General features: G+C 36.7%; 2 protein-coding genes across 4 annotated transcripts in view; both read left to right on the top strand.

Annotated features, from left to right (window-relative positions):
* Positions 1-3,727, top strand: part of hivep3a (HIVEP zinc finger 3a) — a 63,368-nt gene extending 59,641 nt beyond the window's left edge. For all 3 annotated transcript variants that reach the window (XM_059349150.1, XM_059349151.1, XM_059349149.1), the window contains exon 7: positions 2,407-3,727. In XM_059349150.1, coding sequence (XP_059205133.1) covers positions 2,407-2,949 — 543 coding nt within the window. In that variant the 3' untranslated portion in view covers positions 2,950-3,727. The remainder of the gene's footprint in view (positions 1-2,406) is intronic.
* An 11,612-nt stretch (positions 3,728-15,339) lies between these two features.
* Positions 15,340-18,439, top strand: edn2 (endothelin 2). The gene is made up of 5 exons (XM_059349153.1): positions 15,340-15,501; positions 16,364-16,511; positions 17,140-17,256; positions 17,827-17,910; positions 18,343-18,439. Exons 1-5 carry the CDS (start codon positions 15,438-15,440, stop codon positions 18,437-18,439), a joined length of 510 nt encoding a protein of 169 aa, XP_059205136.1. The 5' UTR covers positions 15,340-15,437.
* Positions 18,440-20,561: the final 2,122 nt, after the last annotated feature.

The raw sequence follows: 20,561 nt of genomic DNA, 5'->3' as shown, positions 1-20,561 counted from the left end.
CAGGCTACTAGCTGAGGCTAATAGATATTTACTGTTATCTTGCTCTGACATCGGCAGTGTGTCAGAGTGCGCCAAGTTTTTATATGAAATTTATATTATTATCTCCCAATTATAATAATATTAATGACATACTATATAGACTACTAGGCTGTACACATATGTACAGGTGCATCTCAATAAATTAGAATATCATAGAAAAGTTTATTTATGTAATTAATTCTATTCAAAAAGTGAAAAATAACACATTATATAGATCAATTACACACAGAATGAAACATTTAATTTCTTTATTTATTTATTTATTTAATTTCTCCTACTTATAATGATTATGGCTTACATTTAATGAAGACCTAAAATTCAGTGTCTCAAAAAATGTTCATATTACAAAAGACCAATTTTAAAAAGTATGTTTAATATAGAAATGTTGGCCTCTGAAAAGTATGTCCATCTATATGACTCAATACTTGGTTGGGGCTATTTGACTTGAACTACTGGAAATTGACTTTTCCATCATATTCTAATGTATTGAGATGCACCTGTATAAATGAAATAGTTTTAGTAGTCCACTGCTACACTGCTGACCGCAGCAGTGATTTCCTTTTAATGAAAGTTTTTAGGCTAAACAAAATCAAACAAGATAAATTATCTAAAACTTCAAAATCTAAAGGTTTTTTTTTATCTTGGTAAGAAACAAATAATTGTCAGTGCACTCTGCTCAGGCCCAGCTTTAATTTATCTTGTTTTAAGAGTTAATTTCTTATTTTAAGCGTACAACATGCTTATTTCTAGATTTAATAATCTTTATTTAAGAAATCTTGTCAAGTGAAATTATCTGTCCATGCAGCAAGATCATTTCCATCAGATTTCGTGTTTTTATCTGTTTTTTAGACAAACTTTTTTGCAGTGTGCTCCTTAGGGAAAATGGCTTAATCTGGTGGAAAATATTTAAACTCGATAATAGAATGCAGGATTTTATGATGTAATAGCTGAGGGATCAAAAATTGTGGTATTAATGGGTTATACTTTTGTCCTTAAGGGTCTGTATTTGGGATATTATTTTAGACTTCATAAGCTGAAAACTTAAAAAATGTATTAAAAAAAGAACCTTGCTAAAAGCATGCAATATTTATTAACACAGCAGACAATTGATAAAATGTCTTTCATTGCTGGTCACTTACTCTCAGAACTGTGATTTTAAAAGCAGTTTTCTCAGCACCAAGGCCGAGTAATGGTTGAGTCATTGCTATTAATCAGCAACATGAACAGTAAAACTGATAGTATAACCCTTTGATGCACAACATAGGTCTAAAGTGACCCGATAGAGTTTTTACGTTCTATATCTTTACAATAAATTATTTTCATCATTCAGTATTCCAGGTTTTCCTCAATTAGTTTGTTTTTGATCATCATACATCCTAATTTTATGTTTTTCTTTATTCAATTTTTAATAAAAATCCCTTTTTGTGTCACTATCCTTCTAATGCACAACATGGGTCAAAAATGACCCATATCCATTTTTTAGCTAAGTAGCTTGCTAAGCTAACTACTTAGCTAACTTCTTGGCTAAGTATTTAGCTAAGTAGCTTGCTAAGCTAACTACTTAGCTAACTTCTTGGCTAAGTATTTAGCTTAGTAGCTTGCTAAGCTACTTAGTTAACTTCTTGGCTAAGTATTTAGCTAAGTAGCTTGCTAAGCTACTTAGTTAACTTCTTGGCTAAGTATTTAGCTAAGTAGCTTGCTAAGCTAACTACTTAGCTAACTTCTTGGCTAAGTATTTAGCTTAGTAGCTTGCTAAGCTACTTAGTTAACTTCTTGGCTAAGTATTTAGCTAAGTAGCTTGCTAAGCTAAATACTTAGTTAACTTCTTGGCTAAGTATTTAGCTAAGTAGCTTGCTAAGCTAAATACTTAGCCAAGTAGTGAGCTATGTAACAATACAAAAACTTTTTCTTCATAAAGTATGAGAAGCAAAATGGAACTAATGATCTGTTGTTATCAAAAACAAGATATTTAAAGAATACTTGGAATATTCAATCCTAAAATAAGTTGATATCAAAAGATAGAGCACAGAAACACACAGCAAGCATTAAATAACATGGGAAATGAATGCCTGTCATTTTGTTTTTTGTTGTGCATTTTTGTCTTTTTTTGGTAATTCTGTGTCTTTTTTGGTGGTTTTGTGTCTTTTTTTAGGTAATTTGGTGTTTTTTTCTGTCATTTTGTGTCTTTTTTTGATAATTTTGTGTCTTTTTTAAGTAATTTAGTTTTTATGTCAATATGTTGTGCATCAAAGGGTTAAATCTGCCTCATTGGTATTGAGTTTTTCCTTCCTGTATCCTACACATTGTGCTGCTACAGTGACCTAGTTCCTCCAGCAGAACCATTCACTTCATCTTGTTCTGTTGCAGTCTGTGGACGAGGTTGGTCTGACCCACATCACCCCACATCCCACACGGCCTCGGGGAGCCCACAACCTCCTGAGTCACCTCCCTCTGCACTCCCAGCAGCCCAGCAGGTCTCCGAGCCTCCTGATTCCCATCGGGGGGATTCACATGATTCAGCCCAGGTCCACCCTCCCCGTGTACAGCCTGGTGAGCAGCCCCATAGCAGCCACAGCCAGCCCCGCGGGGACATCCTGGAGACGAAGTGCCGCTCCGAAGGGCAGGTTTCCTCTGCTGCAGCGCCAGGACACACTCAAAGAGACGTCGCCCAGCAGCCGAGCCAGCCCCCAGGACCCCGAGGCGTCAGGGGGGACGTCTGGGTCCGGGAGCGGCAGATCAGACACTTTATTACACACTCGAGGATGCTTCAGCGTCCGGCAACGGTCGAGTCCCGGGACAGAGGCGAAGCATCCTGAGATCGGCACAGACGCACACGTTGCAGAGAGGTGTGTTTACCCCGAGACCACCCAAGGCCAAAAAAAGGCTCCTTCCTCCCAGACACAACTCTGATAGGAGGGAGAGTCTGAAGGGACAGTGCAAAAGACTGAACCAGGGTCTGTTGTGAAAACACAGGCCGGTTTGGAGACGAAAAGGCAAGAGCACTTCAGCACCGCTTCTGAATGACGCTATTATGTAATTATATGAATAATATATATAGACACTATGTTAGATATGCAGTATGTTTTGTAAATCTTTTTTTACCCTTTTGTTCGATGTCATCGGTGTTAATTTATTTATGTGCTATTATGCAAATTCTGTACTATATGCAAAAGCAGCTGGAATGAAAATAGACAAAGTTTTAATCAGTTTCCCTATTAACCCCTTTGACAGCTCTAATATACGATTGCTGTGTTAATGTACTGTATTACCAAAATGGATATAGAAAGGTACTACAAATATTTATTCACCCGACCAGTATTTTGAAGTGCAATTTTATGTCAAGATTGTGGTTTGAACTGTCATTCTTAAAGGCTGTGATTCTTATTATTTGTCAGGTTATTTTCGTTGTTGTTGTTGTTGTCGTCGTCTTTGTTTGTGTTTCAAGAAGCAGGGTTTACGATCACCTCCTTTTCTAATGTCTTCAGGAAAAGAAGTTTCAGATCAAGACATTTGGAGTGCACTGACAAATACTTTGATATCCAGAGGAAACCTGTTTCACGTACATGGTAGCTACGGTACAGTTTTTTTCATAAACAGATACATGTATTTTTGTGTTGTTGCTTTTATAAATGATACAATCACTCTGTCATTTTCATGTTTACCATTAAACTTCTCATTTTTACAGATTTATATTAAAAAAAGTGTTCCTCGTGTGGTTTTTGAGTTAGCTGTTGCTCTTGTTTCAAGTGGAATATAAGGTTGTTCAAATGATAATTGATGTGTAGAAATGAAGGGGAATGTTTGGAGGCAAGAATGAGAGTGAGAAAAAAACAACTTTTGGTGATAATTTTTCTAAGTCTGATCTAAATTGTTTTCTCTCCTGTGTTTATGACGTTAAATCAGGTGAAAATTGTGTAAGTTAGGATCATTTTTCATAAAAGTTTATTGTTGTAATACTCATTTTGGCCACAAGAGGCTGTAGAGCACCACTACCGCACGCTAAACCAAGGTTGTAATATTTTTGGATTTTTTATTAGTTTTAGTTTTCATTTCGTTGTGATTTTTTTTTTTTTAAATTCAGTAAGTTTTAATAAGTTTTTACTGTTTATTGTTATCATAATTTTGATCAGAATCAGTCCTATACAAATGCTGTTTAAATAATTAGCCTAAAGTTTTTCATACAAAACACAGGATGGAAATCAATTGTAAAACAGTAAATATATTAATATTATTTTCTTTAGTATATAGAGTAATTACTTGCAATTTCTATACAAAGTAATGATGAATGTATTATCAAATTAACAACATTGTTTACTGTGCTGTATTGTCATATACAGTACCATTAAAATCACAATGTTTAACTGTTTTTTATTCTTACAGTAAACAAATCAGTACTGTAAACACAACTAAAAAGTCAATGTTTGATTGTTTTTTATTTTACAGTATAGACAGTACTGTAAATAAAAATACAGTAGTTCTACTGTAAATAATTACAGTAAGTTACTTGGTAATTGCTGCCAATAAGTTACAGTAAAAATCACAGTAAATCCTTTACAGTGCATGACCTGATAATTATTTTTTCATTTTGACTAAATTGATCAACATTTTCACCCCAAAAGACACAAAAATCCCATAAAATCTAATTTGGTAAAAGATGTTTTGTTTTTTACTTTCACAATCGTGAAATCGTTATAAATACAAACACAGGCCTATCACCATTAAACATAAACTGGCATGGGGTTTCAAGTCAGTATTTAGAGTGAAGCTGACAGCAGGGCTCAACGCTGACGTCATGAGGAAGTAATGTGCTGATGCTTTCATCGACTCCATTCCAACATACAGGCTGTCTATTATTTGATTGCACTAAAGGCCTTAAAATGACTTGCTCACTTTAAAGAAACAAACTAGTAACAGAACTAATGTAACACTGATAAACCCTGGATGTGTCAACCTGCCACAGCGACACACACACAGCTACTGACTGATGGATAAACAGCTTTTATCTGTGCTGCATATTTCTACATGAGACATAATTCAAGTTGAGTTTGATGCAAACAGAGGTTCAATTCAATTCAAACAACTTTATTAATCCCACAAGGGGCAATTCATTTTGAGCAGCAGGTTGTCGTGGTTCATACAGCCCACAACAAATAGGCAGTACATAAATAGTCGACACAACACACATCAGACAACATGGAGCTTAACATGGATATTGCTTTAAGAAATAAGAAGGGAAAAAAAAAAATTAAATTCAATAAAAAATGTAAAATAAAATAAAAAGCCCTATGAAGAATTTAAAAGTCTTAGTGCAAGGGGGATGAATGATTTGGAGAAGAGATCTGTTTTTTTTACATTATAAAAGGTAGCCTGCTGCATAGAGATTATTTATGAGCCACATTGCTTTAAGAAATTAGGAAAAAAATAAATAAGTAAAAATAAAAAACCCTATGAAGAATTTAAAAGTCTTAATGCAAGGGGGACAAATGATTTGAAGAAGCGATTTGTTTTACACCTACCCTGTAAAAAAAATTCTGTTGCTTTTACAGAAAAAAAAATGCCAGCTGTGGTTACCAGAATAATTCTGCAAAAAATACAATACAAATGTAAACAACTTTAAAGAACAACTTTCATTCATTCATTTGATGCAAAATAAGCAAAATCTGCATGTAAATTTTGCATAAATAATAAGTATAAAAGCAGCATCGTCCTGTTAAATTAGCATTAAAGGACGGTATGATCTTCAACTCAAAAAAAATAATAATGATTTTTTTTTTAATTACTACAGTTTTAGGATGTAAAATTTACAAGTTGTTCTGTAAAGATGTTAACATGTACTGTATTTTTTACGGAAATATTCTGGTAACCACAGCTGCCAGTTTTTCTCTGTAAAAACAACGGGACATTTTTACAGTGGTGCCCTGAAGGTAACAAAGAAAATTCACCCACCAGGGCATGGCTCGGGGAGGCTAAAATGCACTCTGCTTTACGGAGGATTTGCTGGTTGCAAAAGGAACTTAAGTCTCTTAGTTTTACTCTGGTAATCTTAGAACAGGACTTCACAATACTAGTCAGGCTGTTTCTGTCTTTGACTGAAAGACATTGAAACCAACAGATGAAGGAAAAGCACATAAGGCTCTCAATAAATGCTTGATAAAAACGGAGAATAACAGGCCTGACAGAGAAAGAATTTAATTTCCTGAGAAGATGAATTCTCTGTTGTCCTCGCTTTACTATAAAATCTGTGTTCACATCAAATTTGAGATGGTCGTCAAAAAAAGTCCCCAAGTACTTGTATGATGAAACAATTTCAACTTTTTGTTATGTGTGATGCACTCAGTAGGAATTCCCTTCTTACGTCTGAAATAAATAATCAATTCTTTGGTTTTGGATACATTTAAATCCAAAAAGTTACAGTCAACCCAAGAAATAAAATCAGTTAGGATGCTCTCGTGCTTTGATTCCTATTTGGCTGATTACACTGGTGACATATAGTGTCATTCAAAATATTTTTGACCTTTTTCCATGAAATGACTGTGACAATGTGATTTATTCTTGACTGATAAAGTGTATGTCTTCTCAAAAATGTATTAATCAATATCTTCCAAACATATCATAATGAAAATGAAACCACAATTAACAGAGGGTTGTGTCTGAAAACTAAATTATTCCAACTTTATGGGCCACCATGTAGTTATAATTCATTCTTATAGGTGAGTTAGAAAGTTAAACAGAACATAATTTTATATTTATTTATTTTGTTCCTTTCATGAAGGTGGACAACAAAATGTGTAGAGACACACTCTACACCTTCATGATTGGAAAGAAAACATTTCTTTTATTTGTCTGCCCCCTACTCGAACAATAAAAATAAAAATGAAAAGATGTCTGACATCACATACAATTGATTTTCAGTAGCCTACATCAACACAATTTTGATTATAACAAAACACTTAAAACAACAAAAACAAACAAACAAGACACACAAAAAAAAAAAACCCATACAAGTACATGTTTACATCTCAAAAACAAAAGACCAAAACACAACTGATCATAAACAATCAGTTTAAGTTTCTAATACATATTGACAATTTTTTTTGCATTTGTACATTTTTTTAAATCTATTAATATCTGTACAACCTTTTAAATCCTGTAGTTAGGAATTCCATATTTTTACACCGACAACCGAAACACTCATTTGTTTCAAAGTAGTCCGAGCAACTTGGTGCTCAAAATCAAATCTTCTTCTATGATTTTCATCTTCTGAAGTAAACACAAACAGCTTTTGCAGGTTTTCTGGTAAAACTCTGTTTCTGGCTTTATACATAATTAGCAGTGTCTGGAGTTCTATTAATTCCCTAAGTTTCAATAACCCTGATGTAATAAATAAACTATTGGTATGTTCCCTGTGTTCATGTATAAAATACTGTGTTTGCTTGAATAGTAAATAAACTTTACTTCATTTAGTGATTCTGCAGTAAAAGCATTTCATAAGTAAAAACACAGAAAATAATCTTCCATATCCATGTAGTTCAACATGATCCATTCATGTTATTTTCCTGAACTCTGCAGAAACTGTGCTGATGGATGTAGCTCTAACCTGTGGCTCAGTGAGAATTACACTTCTCTGAATGTGAACAAATCATTTTACTCAAAATCTGTATATAGCCTTGATTCATTCATTTCTTTTTATTTTGCTGTGTTGTATTTGACATCTCTGTGCTGACATAAAGGCAGCAGGTCTTTGTTTCCCAGACCTGAAGCTGTCACATGTGGCCACTGGGTGGCAGGAGAAAGCTACTGTAAGTCCATCTTGGCTCCTGCTGCCTGCAAACAGAAAGGGATGACATCATACTGTGAAGGTAAAAACCCTCCCTGTAATAAATCATCAGGGAGATAACACACAGGAAAAATCAGACAGACGGAACTTTCACTGTTTTATTTCCATAGTTATAGTTATATTATTTTATGATTCAACTTATTGTTCTTCAATTCTTCAGCACTCTTCAAATAACGGTCCCTGCTGGATGCCAGGTACTCCACAGCAACAGCAACAACAAGAGCCATAAACTTTACGCAGCAATAATATGACTAAAGCCAATTATTAATTGAATACTTTGACGTATTTCCAGAGGAACAGCACTGTGATAAGGTTCACTAGAAGAGCAGATCAGGACAAAATAATGGGAAGTTTTTCAAGGGGATTTCTTCCTCTGAGGGCAAAGTGAAACATACATCAGTGGTTTGGATCAGCAGGATAGCAACGAGACAAACAGGTCACTAACAAAAACAAATATCCTTGACTGTAACCCTCTGGAGTCGCCAGACTTCTTCATGATGTCACGTATTAGCCCTGCTGTCAGCTTCACTCCCAAGTACTGGCTGGAAACTCCATGAGGCCAGTTTTTATAAGGCCAATAAGGTCACATATATTTAGTATAAAACTATAGAACTAGATTGTATTCCCATGTTATATTTGTAACCAACATTTAAAGTTCGTCATTGATCATGATTGTGTTTTGAAAGTTTAAAAAAATATGAGCCTATTAGGGCCAAGTATCAAAAAAAAAAATGCGGACCCAGGGGAGGGGGGTAATATAGAGGAAAAAAGTGGCAAATCTACAAGTAAAAAATTGCAGATTTATGAGATTTAAAGTTGCAAATCTATGAGGAAAAAACTAGCTGCTTTATGAGATTTAAAGTGGCAAATCTACGAGAAACAAGTAGCAATAAGGAAACACTGGTGGTTTTACGTCTATGGGCAGTTCAAATGGAATTTGTGTTACAGCAGGATACAATATGACAGATCATCACATTAATCCTCAAGGTGTGGCGCTTCAAAGAGCGCAGCGTCTTAGGCGCTGGCAGTACAACACTATAGGTTGTTGATGCACAACATGGGTCTAAAGTGACCCGACAGAGTTTTTATGTTCTATATCTTTGCAATAAACTATTTTAATTATTCAGTATTCAGGAACTACTTAGCTAACTTCTTGGCTAAGTAGCTTGCTAAGCTAACTACTTAGCTAACTTCTTGGCTAAGTAGTTAGCTTAGCAAGCTACTTAGCCAAGTAGTTAGCAATGTAATAACACAAAAACGTTTTTTTTTTCATAAAGTATGAGAGGCAAAATGGAAATGATGATCTGTTGTTATCAAAAACAATATATGTAAAGAATACTTGGAATATTCAATTATAAATTAAGTTGAGATCAAAAGATAGAGCACACTCATGTTGTGCATTAGAAGGGGGGTCAATATGTTGTGCATCAAAGGGTTAAGGACATTTTGATGCTGATCCCTTTGTACTTTTATTTCAATAAGTTTTGAATGCAGGACTTTTACTTGTAGTGGAGTCATTTCACAGTGTGGTATGAGTACTTTTACTGAAGTAAAAGATCTGAATACTTTTTCCACCACTACCTGGTCTCACTCCCAGCTCATCAGATACCGACCCCGACTGAAACATTCTGTGAGCCAGCTGCAGTTCAGTGAAATATGAAAGCTTAACAGTGTGGGTACATGCAGATGGATTTCCTTTATTTATGCATGAGGTTCTGCTTTTTTATTATTATTTTTATTATCAAAACAAATTGTCTGTCATCAAATTTTTCCCCAATGTTTTGTTTCTCTATTATGTCTTCTTTTTGATACACAGTTGCCTCGGGTCACGCATGAATCCTCTTTTATGATCAAGGCTCATAGATGTCTGCTTCTTTGGCATTTCCAAAACAAATAAAACATTGGGGTCTGCAATTTTGAAAATATATGGAAACATAACAAATAAAAAGATTTTAAGGCCTCTAAAGTTGCACCTTGTAAAACTGTGAAAGTACAGAGCTGAGGACTCAACTTGTCCTGCTGATGAAACATTGAAAGTCTAATTATTATTATTATTATTATTATTATTATTATTATTTTGTTTTTAGACACACCTTTTTTGCAGTGTACAAGACCCATATGTTATATGTTCCCTGTTCCTGAGCACTAGTCACCTCACCTTCCACCGTTGGATTCTGGGAAGACACTACCTCCATACTACGTAATTTTATTTACATCATTATTTCATCTGTAGATGTTAGTGATAGTTGTCTTTAATATGGGACATGACATCATGTAATTTATTTTCTGGCTACAGATGAGTGATTAATGCAGACAACCTCATGTCTCATGTGTAACACTGAAACTGTCTCAGTGTGTTCTCTTTAGTAGTTTTGGCTTGTGTAACTGATGCTATCAAAGTCTCCATCAGGGCTGTCTACATATTCTCCACCTCACTCATATGAGGGTGTTCTGTGTGTGTGTGTGTGTGTGTGTGTGTGTGTGTGTGTGTGTGTGTGTCTGAGTCACTGCTCCATGCTCCTCTTTTACCTCAGACTCAACGGTTTGTTTCCCGTCCCATTAGTATGAAGGATGATACTTCTGCATTTTTCACTCATGGTGTCACATTCCTGATGATGGTAATGATTTATTTAAATGATTTACATGAAAGCCAAGCTGACTGAGTCCTGCTGATCTCACATAGGAAGTGTGTCGACATCCAATTCATTCTGCATTCATACGATATCAGCTGAATGGAAACAACAGGAAAGGAAAAAGGAGGAAAAAGCAGGCTAAGGGGGCAACCTTAAACACAGTTCAATATTTAATTGTTACTGTAATAAAGTTGTTTTTTGTTTACTTTTTGACAGTGTCTAATTGGCTACCACTCCCCAAGATTGTGTAATTGAATTATGCATGCAGGTGAATCATTCATTCTTTTCTTGTCTTCACTATGACTGTATAAGGTTCAAATAGTTCGAATTTAAGCCTTTTGTATTTTCAGGGCACAGATTGTTAAAAAAGTAGATGTAACCACCATTACATCATTACATGAGCTAGAATTGACTATATTTTTTGAAGCCAAGTTGACGTGGAGGCCAAATGGTGTCCAAAAAGTTTTTTTTCTGTAGACCTACATTGGAAAAAGAGATGTCTGTAAATCAACAGATAGGCTACCTTGCAGAATTTGATGCATTTGGTCCAATAACATTTGGTAAGCCTAGAAGAACTGTACTATCAATAATATTAGGAAGACCACAGTATGTCAGGTTGGGGAACTGTGTTTCTGGGACATTTATGAGCAGCACAGGGGCTCCACAAGGCACTGTTCTGGCTCCATTCCTGTTCACACTGTACACAGCGGACTTCAAATACAACTCTGACTCCTATTATACCTGGATAATAAGTTGGACTGGTCCCTAAACACTGACGCTCTCTGCAAAAAGGGGCAGAGCCCCCTCTTTTTCTTCTTGAAGCTCAGATCTCTGGACATCTGTAGTTAGATGCTGCAGATGTTTTATCAGTCTGTGGTGGTAGCATGTTGTTTTATGCTGCAGTCTGCTGGGGAGGCAGCATCACACACAGAGATGAAGGTGGTTGGACAGACTGGTCTACAGAGCTGGTTCTGTGGTTGGAGCCAGGTTGGACACACTGGAGGAGGTGGTGGAGAGATGCACTGTCAAGATGTTAGAGTCCATCCTGAAATACCCAGATCATCCGCTACACAAAACCTTTATGGACCAAAAAAACAGCAGTGGACGGCTCCTCTCTCTCTGTTGCAGGACGGAGAGATAGAAAAGATCCTTCTCTTCTACAGCCATCAGGCTGTCTCATTCTAACAGAGATTCTACCAGACTAAATGAATTTACCCTCAGGGATGAATAAAGTCATTTTGATTTGACTTGAACAAAACTTATTCAGGCGATAAAATATTACAATTAATGTTCATAAGGTGAGATCACACTGTGAAAGGGTCAACGCTTGGTAGCCATGCCATAAGGAGTACCTTGGTTTATCATCTGTTTTACTCTAAGTACACCACTCTACAGAATGATGCCCAGACAGGTTAGAACAACTACAAACTCACTGACCTCATTCTCCAGAAGAGAACATCAGCGTTGCCTAGCAGCGTAGCACTGAGAGCAGCACGCTATTAAGTGTCTAAAAACTCTCCTTTGCTTTTTTAATACTTTATGGGCTATAATTGCTGTGAATCTATATTGCTCATACTCCCCAGTGTCTGTTTGATGAGCTTTTATTCTGCTGTTGGTTTTATAACTTCACAGTGGCCTTAGAACACACATTTGTAACTTTTTCTCTGTGCCCTGAGTCTGTGGACTTGTTTGTGTGTTATTGTGTCACAGCCCATATGTTGAATCTCATCCTCGAGGAATTTCAAAGGATTCTACAATCACGGTTCCGCTATTTGTTTGTCATCGCTGCCTCACATTCCTCAGTCGCCCTCCGCACCAGCCGGAAGTGGGAAATAGATAAGGGCATATTTTCTTCACTGTGACTGCAGTCACCGTGTTCCTCTGCTGCCTTGTCAGGAGCAGCAGCAGAGGAAGAGGACGAGGGGTCCCTTTAGATTGAGCCCATTCCTCCAGTCTGCACCGCTAGACAAATATTTGCTCTAGATGAGGTTTTTTTCACTCTTACAAATAGTCTTTCTGCATTGTGACATCGTTTGGTATTTCCCCCACCACTTAACCCGTATAAACTATGACCACACCACAGTGTTTTTTCCTGTCTGTGTAGGTGTCTCTTTCTATCTGCTGCATTCCTGCTGTACATTTCCTAAATATTTGCAGGATTTTCCATCTGTAGTTGCATGGCCTAAATAATTGTTCTCCCCTTCTCTTTCTCAATGTCTGTTTTTGGTCTGGTTTCTTGGACTTAAAACCATTTATGGTGAAGAGTGTGTGGATCTATTTAATTATTTATATAAATGAACATTGATTCATGGAAAATTCACAAAAACTACTGGACTTCCAGATGAGATATATAATTATATACTGACTTTTCCTGCACATTGCTCTTTTTCTTCAGTTTGTTTATAGGAAAACCAATAATTTTTTTCTAAAAAATATAATGTGTTATTTTCACATTTAACATCAATTTCAAAAGATTTAGATCAGGGGTCTCAAACTCAAATTACCTGGGGGCCGCTGGAGGCAGTATCAAAATGACCAACAAAATACACAAAATGACTGAAAAAAAAAACATAATTACAACAAAAAAATACACAAAATGACTGAAAAAACACAAAATTAGTTTAAAAAAGACACAAAATGACCAAAAAAAGACACAAAATGACCCAAAAAATACACAAAATTACTTTAAAAATGACACAAAATGACACAAAAAAGACACAAAATTAGCAAAAAAAGACACAAAATTAAGGTGAGGGTCACAAAATATCGCCACGAGGGCCGCAATTGGCCCAGGGGCCGTGAGTTTGAGACCCATGATTTAGAGCCTGGCAGTGCTTACATTAATAAATACAATTCAATGTAAGAGTTATGTTTTAATTCTATTTCTAACACAAAGGTTACAACACTTAATGTAAGTATAATACCAATACCAATATTTAAAATACAGATACCGATGTTGATTATTCTGATTTGGTTGTTATTTTAAAAAAGACGTGTTGATGTTAGGCTGATATATTAGGGCATCCTTCTTACTCTTTGTTTAAAATATTTATTGAGAAAAGGTCCATTCAATGAAATTCAAGAAAGCAATGCATTTGTGTTTTGTTCTTTGCATAGAACATATCGTCAGTTTCATTCTAACATGACTCTAATCCATCCATTCTTCTCTGTGGTATGCTGTTATTCCTAGGGCTCTACATACATGTGGATTTAACTTATATAACCCATTCTACAAGCGATAAGAGCGGGGAATACCTGAGAATGTTTGCATGACATACTGTAGCTGTTTAGACTGTGTGGGCTGCCAGACTGTGGTCAAATTCATGAAGTCTGTTTTTGTTACTGGTAGAGATAGCATAGGCAATGTAAACTGACAGAGTGTGTGTGTCAGTGCACTACGTGTTAGTGTTTGTGGGTTACAGAAAGCTGATGTGGCAGGCGGCTGCGTATCTCTTTATGAAGGTCAGATGGTGTTACAGGCTGAGATTGTGTCTGTGTGACAGTATAGGGGTGTGTTTGGCGACGGTGCCATGACCTCACTTTCCTGCGGGGGGTGCTGACAGCTCGGCTTGACTTCATCATCCTGCTATCAGCTGTGTGGCACACATGTGTGTTTCTGCTGCCGCTGCTCATCTTTTCCTGTGCCGCCTCCAGCCTCGTCCTGCATGCCCAACGCCTCTGGAAACAAACACAAGACACCTCACGGCCTCGTTAACCTCCGCCCTCTGTCACCATCATCCCCTGCTGCCACTCTCATCTGACAGCTTCACTAAAGTCTTCATGTTATTCTGCAGGACTGTTTTAACAGATTTTATCAATCAACATTAATGATCAATGATTTTATTCTCAGTTTCTTAAGAAAACTTCAATGGCTTAACCCTTAATTGGGCAAAGAACTATATTTGGGAACATGGTCTCACAGGAATCCGTGAAATAGCCACGTATTCGCTTAACTCAAAATCTGTGGAATAGCCACGGAATCACTCAAATTTCCGTGAAACTGACACGGATTTCGCTACAATGCAAGTTAGTATTTTTTCCTATTGGTTTGTTCCAAGTCACGTAACTTTTAAGGTACCGGCAGTCAGAACAAAAAACATGGCAGACAGTTCTCTCATTTTTAGTGAAAAAATCAATATTTTGACTTAGTTTCTGCATAAAAATGGATTTTGATCACATTTCTAGTGAGAAATATATGTTTCATTTTCTAAATATTCACTCAGTGAATGTACATAATCACTTTGTATGTTGGAACAGCCACGGGATATGACTGTCATTAACTTGCATTGTAGCGAAATCCGTGTCAGTTTCACGGAAATTTGAGTGATTCCATGGCTATTCCACGGATTTGAAATTTGGAATTTGCAAGTATTTCAATGAGTGCCCTATTAAGGGTTAATATCTTAACCCTCTGGGCCCACTGTGGACATTTTCAGCCATTTCAGTCATTTTTCACTTTTGTTTTGGCAATCATTTTGGCTGTAATACTGCAAATGACGTGATTTTTGGAAGAAGGATTTTTTTCTTGATATATTTTGAAATTCAAACACACTTTTTTTTGCACTGTGGCTCTTTCATGACTGTAAAAAGACAGAATAACATGTTCACCTTGCCCTCCTTGGCCTGTTGGGGGCGCTGACAGTACTGTATGTTAAGGCCACTGGTGGAATGTGAGGAGGCAGGTGGAGTAAGTGTGTGTTGAGTAACAATAGTGTTGTGACGAGTACACAGAGGTGGGAGGGGCCGTGATGATGCGATCCACAGGAGGGGGTATAAGTAGATGTCCTGACAGCAGCGTGAACACAAAGCACCTGTTGCTGCTCTCCAGCCTCAACACTCTGACTCTACACTAGAGTAAAGACTTGTCTTCACCTCTCAGAGTCCTCTCACTGCTGCTGCTTTTACACATCAGAACATCAGACACCAGGATGATGGCTTCCTTCATGTGCAAGACCATCACTTTGTTCATCATCTGCATCGCTCTGCAAGAGGGTGAGTATCTTAATTTTGTTTTATTGTTATTTTAATGCATTTGTAGACTTTTATTGGCAAAATCAGGTATTTTTTTCTTTCTATAATACATTCCTTGTGGCTGTTCTGTCAATAAATTAATAGTTTGTCCTTGTCTGCACTGCAAAAAGAGATGGCTAAGAACAAGATAAAATCACAAAATCTGAAGGAAATGATCTTGTTGCATGGACAGATAATTTCACTTGACAAGATTTCTTGAATTGCAATTGTTAAATCTAGAAATAAGCATGAAAAAAAACTTGAAAAAGAACTTGAACTCTTAAAACAAAGATTTTTAAAATTATCTAACACTTCTAAATCTAAGTTGTTTTTTTATCTTAGTGAAAAAAAAAAATTTGCAGTGTGTTTAAGATTTTAGGGTGAGGTTTTGAGGTTTACCCTAATCAGCAATGTTCCAAAATAGCCGGAAAAAACAACCAAAAAACAAATAATTTGCAAAAAGGAACTTGATGCTGCTCTGACATAAACAGCAGCCTTTGACTTTCTGCCAGTCACCACACAAAGTACAATACAAAATCTGGGCTCAGCCTTTCCAGGGAATCTTTTCCGACAATAAGTAACCTATATTGAATTGAAAAGTAATCACATCTAAACCACAGAATATTTATACAACCGCTTCTTGCAGGATTGTTTGACTTGGATTAATTCACAAGTTAATAAATATGTTCCATTAATCACAATCTCATTTGTCTAACCGCACAATTGGGTGTTAACCTGCCAAGTGGATTTCTTTGTGTTTACATGTGATAGTCAAAACCTGCACAGTCATACTTAGGTATTAGTTGGCACTTTTTTAATCTTGGGATTCTTTGTGTTTTTCTAGGTTGTGGACTTCCCTTATCAGACGGGGCAGAGCTGCAGAATCCACATCCACACCGCGTCAGGACCAAACGCTGCTCCTGTAACAGCTGGGATGATAAAGAATGCATCTACTTCTGCCACCTGGATATCATCTGGATCAATACGCCAAGGTGAGGCTGAAGAACACTTAAGACAAAGACTCAGAATGGTGACCACCAAGGTTATAAGAGTTTCGGATTTTTCATTAGTTTTAGGGTTAGGGTTAGGGTTTTAATTTCGCTGTAATTTTTTGTTTTCTAATTCAGCTAGTTTTAATTAGTTTTAGAATGAGTTTGCTAGTTTTAATTAGTTTTATTTTTGGAAAAATGCTTAGTTTTAGTTTATTTTTTATTAGTTTTAGTTTTTTTGTAATGGGTATTTGTTGGGTGCAAGATTCAAAAAAGTCACAATAAATGTTGCCTTTATTTCCTTTGTCTTATCCATCTCAGCCCCAATAAGGTTATTAAGTCATAAAACCAGATTGATGAAATAGATTTCATATCAACCAAAAAGGTTTACGTATGAAAAAAGCTGACAAAGACGAACACTAAGGACATTTTCACTATAATTTTAGTTAGTTTTAGTTCGTTTTGTAACCACAAAATACAGTTTCAGTTAGTTATCGATGTTTAAAAAAGCTCTTGTTTAAGTTTTCGTTATTTCGTTACTTTTCGTTAACTATAATAACCTTGGTGACCACAAAAATGGGTAAAACCCCTGAAAAAACACTGTTCTTATGAGTTTCGTTTCTCTTCACAGTAAACTCCTTCCTTATGGCCTTGGAAGTCCCCCATCCCGCCGCCGCCGCCGTTCAACCGAACGTTGCACATGCCTGAACCCAGCCGATAAAACCTGCTCTGGATTCTGCTATAAAAGGTAACCGCCCTTCCATTCCTTCTACATCTACCTAGACCTACAGCGAAGCAGGACTGTCCCATCACGTACCCTTCTTTGAATGCCAGATAGTATCAAAGGCGCTTCTCTGTCAGCCATGTGTGACGAGCCTGAAGTATGTTGATGTTGTCAGAGTGACCAAAATGATTAAGTCTTTGATAATGTTGCTACATTATAGGGGTAGTGTCTTTAAACAGAGAATGACCCGCATTTACTTGAAGGCTTTTAAAGAAATCATATGTTTATTAGCACTGCTGCTATTTTTGGAGAGTTTAGATTTTGATCGTTGCGTCTTTGAGGCATTGCGGTCATGAAACCACCAGTGCGGATTAGTCACGTCTCTAGATGTTATCCTAGGTGTTGTTTTCAAAGGCACACCCTGCATTCCTGCCCATAAGTTATCTAAAGATACATTAGTTGCTAAGGAAATTACTTAGTTGGCCCTGAACTACTTTTGCCCCAGTAAACAAATCCTCAGTTGGTTTAATTATACAAGGAGTGGGAAGGGTCATGGCCTTGTTTTAATGTTCTTGTTTCTGTATCTGTCCACAGCTCTGAGAACCCAAAGACTGATGGTGTGCGTCCATTGGTAGACTCTCCAAGCACAAACCGCAACAAGCTGCTGGCATCTATCAGGTACATGAAGAATTCAAAGATCAAGCTTTAACCCTCTGGAGTCTCTAAAAGCTCCAAATCATGACTTCTTCCTTCCGCCCTACTGCAAATTTACCTCTAAAGTTCTGGCTGTAAACTCCATGAGGCCAGTTTCAGTTTGATGATGATATACCAAGTAAAACTGGAGACAAGCTCAAATATATTTAGTATAAAATGATAGAACTGGATGTAACCCTTTTATATGTTATATTTGCAACATTTGTTCACATTTTCAAAATTTTAAATTCTTTATTGAGCATTATAGTGTTTTGAAAGTAAAAAAAAGATTCAAAATCACATTTTATGTTGGATTAAAGGACTAAAAAAGACACAAGATGACCTAAAAAAGACATAAAATGACTTACAAAGATACAAAATGTGAAGCTTACCTGATGTCTTTTTGTCTTCCTGCAGATCTGTGATCAAGTCCAACATTGCAAAGAAGAAGAATTCGTCATCGAGAGAGAACCCAGCTGGAGTGAAAAGGCTGAGGAGCAGAACCAGGAAGTAGAGTACGAAACGGAATACCAGAAATGGTTCAACCTCCAATGGAATCAACTTCCATGGGCCGGAGACTCCTCCAGGGGCCTTCAATGCAATCAAGAGTCTCACCAACTCTTGGGATTTGGAGGCAGAAGGCAAGTGGATCAAGCATTTGATCAACAAAACAGAGCTTCGGAGGACTGGCAGCTCACCAAGACAGAAGCCCTACGGCAGGAACAATGCTGGGTGGAGAGATCAAGATCTATGTCTTGAACTCCTTTTGAACTTTGAACTTAATGGAATAACCCATAAAAGGACATGGAAACTGGTATCCAACATCAAGAACATTTTCTGTGACGAATGAGTCCCTGATCTTCTTGTTTATATGGACAAAGAACTCTTGTGACTTGTCTATTGGACAGTTTTAACCCTCTGGTGTCCACAAAAGCGCCGGAGCACGACTTCTTCATGATGTCAAAAAAACAGACACAACAACAGACACAAAATGACCAAAAAGGACACACAAAAAAGACACAAAAAGACATGAAAAGGATTTTAAAATGGCGGCAAATAGTCCAAGACTCCATAGAGTTAAACCTACAACTCACCTACACTGAAGATTATAAGAGGATCATTGCATATTCAAGAGTCATATCCACTCTGTATTTAGTTGGGAATTATGTCAATGTTTACTCAAAAGTCCTTGAACCTACCATGTTGTTGCTGACCTTGGTTCAGTTTAATATTCCTCTGTATCAGAGCTGGAATCTGCTTAATGTTTAGGGCAAAGAGGTTTTTAATGATCAGGCACTACTTGAAAATGGCAGCTTGTTCACTCTTGGACTCAGTGAAGTGAAGGACATCTCTTTAGGATTTATCTCACAAACAATTAGCTAGCTCCATTGTCAGCTCCTCTACACATACATATACAGTCAACTTTCTGCTAGCATAACAACAACAGTAGGTCTATTGTGTTGGCTCAAGTGTTTATTGCTTTGCTCCTGTTTTGATTGAAGATAAGCCAGAGAGGTTCAATGACCTGCAGCTTGCCAAAAAATGAAACAATTGATTTTCTCCCCTGACAAATGTTCACCTAATTCCTCTGCAATTAGCCACAGGGAAATGGTGACTCTCCACTTGTGTTATGCACTTCAAAAGCTATTTATCTGTGGCCTGCACTTTTTCTGTGCCACTATTCCATTCAGTCTATCTGCACTGTTTGATTGTAGCCAACTCACATGGAAATATAAACCTCACTCAGAAAATATTCATCAACAATACTCCAACGCTGTATGCAATGGATAGTGTACCAGCAGAAGTTAGAAGTTTACTGTTAAATGCTGAATTGTATATAGAACAATTTATTTATTCTCTAACTTATTCAGAGATGTATTTATATTGTATGAATGATGTGCTGGTTTGTGAATGAGGAAATAAAAATGCAAGAAAATATTCTGTAGCAGAATGGTGATTTCATTATTAGACATGTGATATCTATAATTTCCTGGATCTTCAGCACAAAACACACAGTGAATTATTTCAATGACTGTTTGAACTCGTTCACTGACAGTTTGCACTAACATGGTGACAACATTGTTAGAGATCTCACCACTGATCCATGTTGACTTCTCTTTTTTGCAGGACATACTGAAGTTATTCTTGGGACATAAATAGTGACACTGAACACAACACACTATAGCAATTTATTCACATTTGTTTGATGAACATACCCTTAATTGTTAATAGCCCAAAGCTTGCCGAACTCATGCAAAGGAAAAACATGGAATTCCTCTTAAGTCTTTGGGTGTGATGGGACTGGTCTCCCCTCAAAAACGTTAATATAGCGCATTTGTGTATGCAGAAAAATACAAGTCACATTTTTGGTTTAGACTGTTTAACCCTCCTGTACTCTCCTGGGGTCCTTTTCGACCCCAAATCATTTTCAACATATGATTAATATAGGTTAACTTTCATAGAATTGCTTGAAACTTTCAGCATATGTGCCCCTCTGCATCCTTTATAGATAATATACATTTCAACTTTCTTCATACATTTTTTTTTTAACGTGTTTTATATATTTTTATAGCACCCATGGTCCTCAGGGGTCAAAAAGGACCCCATGACATTAGACTGTTTTAGGACATTTAGAA

Source organism: Centropristis striata, chromosome 14 (assembly GCF_030273125.1).
Source record: "Centropristis striata isolate RG_2023a ecotype Rhode Island chromosome 14, C.striata_1.0, whole genome shotgun sequence".
Taxonomy (NCBI): Eukaryota; Metazoa; Chordata; class Actinopteri; order Perciformes; family Serranidae; genus Centropristis; species Centropristis striata.
This window is presented reverse-complemented; position numbering and strand designations above follow the sequence as displayed.